Source organism: Salmo trutta, chromosome 18, assembly GCF_901001165.1.
Source record: "Salmo trutta chromosome 18, fSalTru1.1, whole genome shotgun sequence".
Lineage (NCBI taxonomy): Eukaryota > Metazoa > Chordata > Actinopteri > Salmoniformes > Salmonidae > Salmo > Salmo trutta.
The window spans coordinates 6,917,693-6,929,485 of NC_042974.1; the positions used below are offsets into that span (position 1 = coordinate 6,917,693).

Genomic DNA, 11,793 nt, shown 5'->3' on the forward strand with positions numbered 1-11,793 from the left:
ACACACACACACACACACACACACGCGCGCACACACACACACACGCACACACACGCACACGCACATGCACACACACACACACAGAGGAAGGAGAATGAAGCACATGGTCTGTTTAAACACAGCCAGATATCAGGCTTGAGAGGAGCCGCTAGCTGAAGCCAATCACAGCCAAGGGAAGTTGGGAACACTTCCTATATCCACATGTTACGTGCCATAAAACCAGCCTCATTGATTCACACTCTGACTCTGACCACACAGTTAGCTCCACTGCTTTAGTAGTTCTACCATGCCTTGCTTCATGACTTCAACAGGGTCTTTGGTTTGCTTTACCAGCATCTCTCTAGAAAGTCTCTCATGTTAACCCCCAAAGAAGACTTCAAACTATTTATACCGACTCCCAAGTGTTCCCTAATTTTCTCGGTTACACCTAACAACAGTCTATCATTCCATAAACATTATTTTAAAGAATCAAGGTAACTGGTAACATTAGTTCATGGAGTGCACTAATTTGTTCACAAACACAGTTCCATAGAAAACTGGTTGTAGACAAGACAAACTGATAGTAGACAAGACAAACTGATAGTAGACAAGACAAACTGATAGTAGACAAGACAAACTGATAGTAGACAAGACAAACTGATAGTAGACAAGACAAACTGATAGTAGACAAGACAAACTGATACTAAACAAGACAAACTGATAGTAAAGAAGACAAACTGATAGTAGACAAGACAAACTGATACTAAACAAGACAAACTGATACTAAACAAGACAAACTGATAGTAGACAAGACAAACTGATAGTAGACAAGACCAGCTGATAGTAGACAAGACCAGCTGATAGTAGACAAGACCAGCTGATAGTAGACAAGACAAACTGATAGTAAACAAGACAAACTGATAGTAAACAAGACAAACTGATAGTAGACAAACTGATAGTAAACAAGACAAACTGATTGTAGACAAGACCAGCTGATTGTAGACAAGACAAACTGATAGTAAACAAGACAAACTGATAGTAAACAAGACAAACTGATAGTAGACAAACTGATAGTAGACAAGACAAACTGATAGTAGACAAGACAAACTGATAGTAAACAAGACAAACTGATAGTAGACAAGACAAACTGATAGTAGACAAGATCAACTGATAGTAGACAAGACAAACTGATAGTAGACAAGACCAGCTGATAGTAGACAAGACAAACTGATAGTAAACAAGACAAACTGATAGTAGACAAGACAAACTGATAGTAGACAAACTGATAGTAAACAAGACAAACTGATAGTAGACAAGACCAACTGATAGTAGACAAGACCAACTGATAGTAGACAAGACCAACTGATAGTAGACAAGACAAACTGATAGTAGACAAGGCAAACTGATAGTAGACAAGACAAACTGATAGTAGACAAGACCAACTGATAGTAGACAAGACAAACTGATAGTAGACAAGACAAACTGATAGTAGACAAGACAAACTGATAGTAGACAAGACCAACTGATAGTAGACAAGACAAACGGATAGTAGACAAGACAAACTGATAGAAGACAAGACAGAAAGTATGGAGCACCCCCCCATGATCAGAGGACATCTGTACATACCACTTTCTGCAGGCCGTCAATGAGGTTCCCCACTACAACCCGCAGTCCTTTGAGCTCCTGAAACATGGTGCTGAGTTCCTCACAGGATCGTTCACACATATCTGCTCCCAGATTCTCTGTCTTCTGGCCAATGAAGTTAGTGGTGATGGCGGTGGAGGAACTCACATCCACCATGTCTGTGCTCTCACTCACCACCGTGTTGGCCTCTTCTGACAGGAGGACGGGGACAGGGATGTGGACGGGGGGTACAGATGGACAGAGAGAGAGGGAGAATGGATGAAGAATTGATGATCATTACATGTGATGAACCCTGCTGATGCAAGAGCATAATGAAGAAGAAAGCACAAAGAACTTCATCACATAATTCAATTATTTTCAGTCTTTCCTATCTTTTAAGATCGTCTTAATGAGTCCTTAAAGCAGATGTCATTGAGCAGAAACAGCATGGAGATTGAGGGATTGCATATGTTTCACATTAGGAAATGAAGTCTTCCATCTATGTGAACTATATCATCAGAGAGCACACAGAATCTGAGGAGGTGTAGAAGACAACTCCTAATAGAGCTGTCTGCTCACAACGTGATGCCTCTTAAATCTTCATGACCCCAGAGATTATTGAGGGCACTCAGTAGAGTCCTCAATGTGAAGCACATTGTTCTGTTTCATCATCCACTTCCATTTTATTTTTATTAACATGGGGCCCCAGCCTGTCTAGCAACGGAGTATGTCCCAACTGGCACCGTATCCCCTTTGTAGTGCACAATCTTTGACCAGGGCCCGTAGGGTGCACTATATAGGGAATAGGATGACTTTTGGGACGTATCCCTAGATTTCTCCATCTTCTCTCTCTGTGTTCTCTGTTCACGGACGGAGCACTGATCTACAGCAGGAAGCCAAAGCAGTCTGGTCATGTCCAACACACTGACACTAATCCTGGTCATGTCCAACACACTGACACTGATTCTGTTAATGTCCAACACACTGACACTGATCCTGGGCATCATGTCCAACACACTGAAAATAATCCTGGTTGTTCCAACACACTGACACTGATTCTGGTCATGTCCAACACACTGACACTGATACTGGTCATCATGTCCAACACACTGACACTGAGCCTGGTCATCATGTCCAACATACTGAAACCGAGCCTGGTCATGTTCAACACACTGACACTGAGCCTGGTCATTTCCAACACACTGACACTGAGCCTGGTCATGTCAGACACACTGACACTGCGCCTGGTCATCATGTCCAACACACTGACACTGACATTTGTCATATCCAACACACTGACACTGATCCTGGTCATGTCCAACACACTGACACTGATCCTGGTCATCATGTCCAACACACTGACACTGATTCTGGTCATCATTTCCAACACACTGACAATAATCCTGGTCATGTCCAAAACACCGACAATGATTCTGGTCATGTTCAACATACTGACAATGAGCCTGATTATCATGTCCAACACACTGACACTGAGCCTGATCATCATGCCCAACACATTGACATTCAGCAAAGTCATCATGTCCAGCACACTGACACTGAGCCTGGTCATCATGTCCAACACACTGACACTGAGCCTGATCATCATGTCCAACACACTGACACTGAGCCTGGTCATCATGTCCAACACATTGACATTGAGCCTGGTCATGTCAGACACACTGACATTGAGCCTAGGCATTGTGTCCAACACACTGACACTGAGCCTGGTCATCATGTCCAACACACTGACACTGAGCCTGGTCATGTCCAACACACTGACACTGATCCTGGTCATAATGTCCAACACACTGACACTGTTCAATTAATGTTCACCACACTGACACTGATTCTGGTCATTATGTCAAACACACTGACAATGATCCTGGTCATGTCCAACACACTGACCTTGAGCCTTGTCATCATATCTAACACACTGACAGTGAGCCTGGTCATCATGTCCAACATAGTGACACTGAGCCTGGTCATGTCCAACACACGGACACTGATTATGATCATGTCCAACATACTGACACTGAGCCTGGTCATCATGTCCAACACAATGTCACTGAGCCTGGTCATGTCCAACCTACTGACACTGAGCCTGATCATCATGTCCAACACACTGACAGTGCGCCTGGTCATCATGTCCAACAAAGTGACACTGATTCTGGCCATCATGTCCAACACACTGACACTGAGCCTGGTCATCATGTCCAACACACTGACACTGAGCATGGTCATCATGTCCAGCACACTGACACTGAGCCTGTTCATCATGTCCAGCACACTGACACTGAGCCTGGTCATCGTGTCCAACACACTGACACTGATCCTGGTCATCGTTTCAAACACACTGATACTGATCCTGGTCGTCATGGCCAACACACTGATACTGATCCTGGTCGTCATGGCCAACACACTGACACTGATCCTGGTCGTCATGGCCAACACACTGACACTGATTCTGTTCATATCCAACACACTGACATTGACTCTGGTCACCATGTCCAACACACTGACACTGATCCTGGTCATCCTGTCAAACACACTGACACAAATTCTGGTCATGTCTAATAAACTGACACTGATTCATGTCATCATGTCCAACACACTGACACTGATTCTGGTCATGTACAACACACTGACACTGATCCTGGTCATCATATCCAACACACTTACACTGAGCCTGGTCATCATTTCCAAAACACTGACAATGATCCTGGTCATGTCAAACACACTGACACTGAGCGTGGTAATGTCCAACACACTGACACTGATCCTGGTCATCATGTCCAACACACTGACACTGATTTTGGTCATCATGTCCAACATACTGACATTGAGCCTGGTCATGTCCAACAGAAAGACAATGATTCTGATCATATCCAACATACTGACACTGAGCCTGGTCATCAAGTCCAACACACTGACACTGATCCTGGTCATCGTGTCCAACCCACTGACACTGAGCCTGGCAATCATGTCCAGCACACTGACACTGATTCTGATCATGTCCAACACACTGACACTGATCCTGGTCATCATGTCCAACACACTGACACTGATCCTGGCCATCATGTCCAACATACTGACACTGATCCTGGTAATCATGTCCAGCACACTGACACTGATTCTGGTCATGTCCAACACACTGACACTGATTCTGGTCATCATGTCCAACACACTGACAATGATCCTGGTCATCATGTCCAACACACTGATACTGATCCTGGTCATGTCCAACATACTGCCACTGATCCTGGTCATGTCCAACACACTGACACTGATACTGGTCATCATGGCCAACACACTGACACTGATTCTGGTTATCATGTCCAACACACAGACACTGATCCTGGTCATGTCTAACACACTTACACTGAGCCAGGTCATCATGTCCAACACACTGACACTATTCTGGTCATGTCCAACACACTGACACTGATCCTGGTCATTATGTCCAACACACTGACACTGATTCTGTTCATGTCCAACATTCTGACACGGAGCCTGGTCATCATTTCCAACACACTGACAATGATCCTGGTCATGTCAAACACACTGACACTGAGCGTGGTAATGTCCAACACACTGACACTGATCCTGGTCATCATGTCCAACACACTGACACTGAGTTTGGTCATCATGTCCAACATACTGACATTGAGCCTGGTCATGTCCAACACAAAGACACTGATTCTGATCATATCCAACATACTGACACTGAGCCTGGCCATTAAGTCCAACACACTGACACTGATCCTGGTCATCGTGTCCAACCCACTGACACTGAGCCTGGTAATCATGTCCAGCACATTGACACTGATTCTGATCATGTCCAACACACTGACACTGATCCTGGTCATCATGTCCAACACACTGACACTGATCCTGGCCATCATGTCCAACACACTGACACTGATCCTGGTAATCATGTCCAGCACATTGACACTGATCCTGGTCATGTGAAACACACTGACACTGATCCTGGTCATCATGTCCAACACACTGACACTGATCCTGGCCATCATGTCCAACACATTAACACTGATCCTGGTCATCATGTCCAACACACTGACACTGAGCCTGGTCATGTCCAACACACGGACACTGATCCTGGTCATCATGTCCAACACACTGACAATGATCCTGGTCATCGTGTCCAACACACTGATACTGATCCTGGTCATGTCCAACATACTGACACTGATCCTGGTCATGTCCAACACACTGACACTGATCCTGGTCATCATGGCCAACACACTGACACTGATTCTGGTTATCATGTCCAACACACAGACACTGATCCTGGTCATGTCTAACACACTTACACTGAGCCAGGTTATCATGTCCAACACACTGACACTGATTCTGGTCATGTCCAACACACTGACACTGATCCTGGTCATTATGTCCAACACACTGACACTGATTCTGTTCATGTCCAACATTCTGACACTGAGCCTGGTCATCATTTCCAACACACTGACAATGATCCTGGTCATGTCAAACACACTGACACTGAGCGTGGTCATCATGTCCAACACACTGACACTGAGTTTGGTCATCATGTCCAACATACTGACATTGAGCCTGGTCATGTCCAACACAAATACACTGATTCTGATCATATCCAACATACTGACACTAAGGCTGGTCATCAAGTCCAACACACTGACACTGATCCTGGTCATCGTGTCCAACCCACTGACACTGAGGCTGGTAATCTTGTCCATCACACTGACACTGATTCTGGTCATGTCCAACACACTGACACTGATTCTGGTCATCATGTCCAACACACTGACTCTGATCCTGGTCATGTCAAACACACTGACACTGATCCTGGTCATCACGTCCAACACACTGACACTGATTCTGGTTATCATGTCCAAAAGACTGACACTGATTCTGTTCATGTCCAACACACTGACAATGATCCTGGTCATGTCAAACACACTGACACTGAGCCTGGTCATGTCCAACACACTGACACTGATCCTGGTCATCATGTCCAACACACTGACACTGATGCTGGTCATTATGTCCAACACACTGACACTGATTCTGTTCATGTCCAACACACTGACTCTGATCCTGGTCATGTCAAACACACTGACACTGATCCTGGTCATCATGTCCAACACACTGACACTGATCCTGGTCATGTCCAACACACTGACACTGAACCTGGTCATCATGTCAAACACAATGTCACTGAGCCTGGTCATGTCAAACATACTGACTCTGAGCCTGATCATCGTGACAAACACACTGACACTGAGCCTGGTCATGTCCAACACACGGACACTGATCCTGGTCATCATGTCCAACACACTGACAATGATCCTTGTCATCGTGTCCAACACACTGATACTGATCCTGGTCATGTCCAACATACTGACACTGATCCTGGTCATGTCCAACACACTGACACTGATCCTGGTCATCATGGCCAACACACTGACACTGATTATGGTTATCATGTCCAACACACAGACACTGATCCTGGTCATGTCTAACACACTTACACTGAGCCAGGTTATCATGTCCAACACACTGACACTGATTCTGGTCATGTCCAACACACTGACACTGATCCTGGTCATTATGTCCAACACACTGACACTGATTCTGTTCATGTACAACACACTGACACTGAGCCTGGTCATCATTTCCAACACACTGACAATGATCCTGGTCATGTCAAACACACTGACACTGAGCGTGGTAATGTCCAACACACTGACACTGATCCTGGTCATCATGTCCAACACACTGACACTGAGTTTGGTCATCATGTCCAACATACTGACATTGAGCCTGGTCATGTCCAACACAAAGACACTGATTCTGATCATATCCAACATACTGACACTGAGCCTGGTCATCAAGTCCAACACACTGACACTGATCCTGGTCATCGTGTCCAACCCACTGACGCTGAGCCTGGTAAACATGTCCAGCACACTGACACTGATTCTGATCATGTCCAACACACTGACACTGATCCTGGTCATCATGTCCAACACACTGACACTGATCCTGGCCATCATGTCCAACACACTGACACTGATTCTGGTAATCATGTCCAGCACATTGACACTGATCCTGGTCTTGTGAAACACACTGACACGGATCCTGGTCATCATGTCCAACATACTGACACAGATTCTGGTCATGTACAACACAATGACACTGATCCTGGTCATCATGTCCAACACACTGACATTGACTCTGGTTATCATATCCAACACACTGACACTGATCCTGGTCATGTCCAACATACTGACACTGATCCTGGTAATGTCCAACACACTGACACTGATCCTGGTCATCATGGCCAACACACTGACACTGATTCTGGTTATCATGTCCAACACACGGACACTGATCCTGGTCATGTCCAACACACTTACACTGAGCCAGGTCATCATGTCCAACACACTGACACTGATTCTGGTCATGTCCAACACACTGACACTGATCCTGGTCATTATGTCCAACACACTGACACTGATTCTGTTCATGTCCAACACACAGACACTGAGCCTGGTCATGTCCAAATTCTGACACTGACCCTGGACATCATGTCCAACACACTGACACTGATCCTGGTCATTATGTCCAACACACTGACACTGATTCTGGTCATGTCCAACACACTGACACTGAGCCTGTTCATCATGTCCAACATACTGACACTAATCCTGGTCATCATGTCCAACACACTGACACTGATCCTGGTCATCATGTCCAACACACTGACACTGAGCCTGGTCATGTCCAGCACACGGACACTGATCCTTGTCATCATGTCCAACACACTGACAATGATCCTGGTCATCATGTCCAACACACTGACACTGATCCTAGTCATCATGTCCAACATACTGACACTTATCCTGGTCATCATGTCCAACACACTTACACTGATCCTGGTCATCATGTCCAACACACTGACACTGAGCCTGGTCATGTCCAACACAGTGACACTGAGCCTGGTCATCATGTCCAACACACTTACACTGATCCTGGTCATCATGTCTAACACACTGACACTGAGCCTGGTCATCATGTCTAACATACTGACAATGATCCTGGTCATCGTGTCCAACACACTGAGCCTGGCCATGTCTAACACACTGACACTGATCCTGGTCATCATGTCCAACACACTTACACTGATCCTGGTTATCATGTCCAACACACTGACACTGATCCTGGTCATCTTGTCCAACACACTTACACTGATCCTGGTCATCATGTCCAACACACTGACACTGAGCCTGGTCATGTCCAACACACTGACACTGAGCCTGGTCATGTCCAACACACTGACACTGATCCTGGTCATCATGTCCAACACACTGACACTGATTCTGGTCATGTCCAACACACTGACACTGAGCCTGGTCATCATGTCCAACACACTGACACTGATCCTGGTCATCATGTCCAACACACTGACACTGAGCCTGGGCATGTCCAGCCTTCCCTGTAGCTCAGTTGGTAGAGCATGGCGTTTGCAACGCCAGGGTTGTGGGTTCGATTCCCACGGGGGGCCAGCACAGAAAAAAAAAAAAAAAAAATGTATGAAATGTATGCATTCACTACTGTAAGTCGCTCTGGATAAGAGCGTCTGCTAAATAACTAAAATGTAAAAAAAAATGTAAATGTCCAACACACGGACACTGATCCTGGTCATCATGTCCAACACACTGACAATGATCCTGGTCATCATGTCCAACGCACTGACCGTGAGCTTGGTCATCATGTCCAACACACTGACACTGATCCTGGTCATCATGTCCAACACACTGACACTGATCCTGGTCATCATGTGCAACACACTGACACTGATCTTGGTCATCATGTCCAGCACACTGACACTGATCTTGTTCATCATGTCCAGCACACTGACACTGATCCTGGTCATCATGTCCAACACACTGACACTGATCCTGGTCATCATGTCCAACACACTGACACTGACACTGGTCATCATGTCCAGCACACTGACACTGATCCTGGTCATCATGTCCAACACACTGACACTGATCCTGGTCATCATGTGCAACACACTGACACTGATCTTGGTCATCATGTCCAGCACACTGACACTGATCCTGGTCATCATGTCCAACACACGGACACTGATCCTGGTCATCATGTCCAACACACTGACAATGATCCTGGTCATCATGTCCAACGCACTGACCCTGAGCTTGGTCATCATGTCCAACACACTGACACTGATCCTGGTCATCATGTCCAACACACTGACACTGATCCTGGTCATCATGTGCAACACACTGACACTGATCTTGGTCATCATGTCCAGCACACTGACACTGATCTTGGTCATCATGTCCAGCACACTGACACTGATCCTGGTCATCATGTCCAACACACTGACACTGATCCTGGTCATCATGTCCAACACACTGACACTGACACTGGTCATCATGTCCAGCACACTGACACTGATCCTGGTCATCATGTCCAGCACAATGACACTTAGCCTGGTCATGTCCAACACAATGACACTATGCTGGGTTCAATGCCAGCTTTTCTTCTCTAGCACAGTTGGTAGTAGACCACCCACAGGCCAGGTCAGGATGGGATGGAAAACACCCAACACGTGAAGGGGAGAAACCTAGCCTTGTCCCAGATCTGTCTGTGCTGTCATGCCAATTCCTATGTTCATGTCTGTCTGTGCTGTCTTGCCAACTCTTATGGCAAGGCTAGGTTTTTCTGCTCTATTTGTTGCATGCTTTGTTTGTTTCATAGCCACAGATAATGCTTTTGTCATGACCATTGTATCATAGCCACAGATAATGACTTTGTTATGACCATTGTATCATAGACACAGATAATGCTTTTGTTATGACCACTTGCTTTCTTTTGTATTGTGTCAACAGTCCCTACAGTTTACAATCACTATGCAATATGTATCTCTTCTATGATCCACATTGTCTCACTCATAATCCTCTGGTTTTAATGGATCACAAAGGTCTCACTACAAGTGACAGACTATTAGGAAGTCCTACAACATGATAAACTGTCCATAGATATAACATATATCTGCTTAACAGTAGTGCTGCTTAAACATGATAAACTCGATAGAACATTATATTGATGAGTGGCCACAGACTGGTGAGTCAGATTGGGGGTCCTGGTGAGGAAAGGCCTGGCAGCATCTCCAGCCAGGCGTGTGTGTGTGTGTGTGTGTGTGTGTGTGTGTGTGTGTGTGTGTGTGTGTGTGTGTGTGTGTGTGTGTGTGTGTGTGTGTGTGTGTGTGTGTGTGTGTGTGTGTGTGTGTGTGTGTGTGTGCGTGCGTGAGTGTGTGTGTGTGTGTGCCATTAGACATGTGCAGTAGTTGTCTCTTGGTCAGCCATGTAAATGGTCAGAGATGAATTGGTGGTTAGGGGCTGTAAATCAGGCTAGGTCCAAGTCAGGCTGGCCCTGTCTAACCACAAGATGTCCCACTGCGGCCAAATTGGACAAAGATGTTTTACTTCCTTTCCCCCCCTAAAGTCTGGTGGACTCATGCAAATCTTCCAAATATGTTTCCAGCTGTTGCTATGTGTGTGTGTGTGTGTGTGTGTGTGTGTGTGTGTGTGTGTGTGTATGCCTTTAAAACATGTCTGTGGATCTGGTTTATTCATGACTCCTTTCCTCTCCTATTTCCCTTCTTTCCTCTCCTCTTTCCTCTCTTCTTTCCTCTCCTCTTTCCTCTCTTCTTTCCTCTCCTCTTTCCTCTCTTCTTTCCTCTCCTATTTCCCTTCTTTCCTCTCCTCTTTCCTCTCTTCTTTCCTCTCCTCTTTCCTCTCTTCTTTCCTCTCCTCTTTCCTCTCCTATTTCCCTTCTTTCCTCTCCTCTTTCCTCTCTTCTTTCCTCTCCTCTTTCCTCTCTTCTTTCCCTTCTTTCCTCTCCTCTTTCCTCTCTTCTTTCCTCTCCTCTTTCCTCTCCTCTTTCCTCTCTTCTTTCCTCTCCTCTTTCCTCTTTCCTCTCCTCTTTCCTCTCTTCTTTCCTCTCCTCTTTCCTCTCTTCTTTCCTCTCCTCTTTCCTCTCCTCTTTCCTCTCTTCTTTCCCTTCTTTCCTCTCCTCTTTCTCTTCTTTCCTCTCCTCTTTCCTCTCTTCTTTCCTCTCTTCTTTCCCTTCTTTCCTCTCCTCTTTCCTCTCTTC

The 11,793-nt window shown here is 45.6% G+C and overlaps 1 protein-coding gene across 4 annotated transcripts in view; it reads right to left on the reverse strand.

The window, feature by feature from the left end:
• Positions 1-11,793, reverse strand: part of LOC115152800 (thrombospondin-2) — a 44,601-nt gene that overhangs the window by 25,836 nt on the left and 6,972 nt on the right. For 3 of the 4 annotated variants that reach the window (XM_029697610.1, XM_029697609.1, XM_029697612.1), the window contains exon 5: positions 1,606-1,814. In XM_029697610.1, coding sequence (XP_029553470.1) covers positions 1,606-1,814 — 209 coding nt within the window. The remainder of the gene's footprint in view (positions 1-1,605; positions 1,815-11,793) is intronic. The other variant, XM_029697611.1, reaches the window with a different exon arrangement.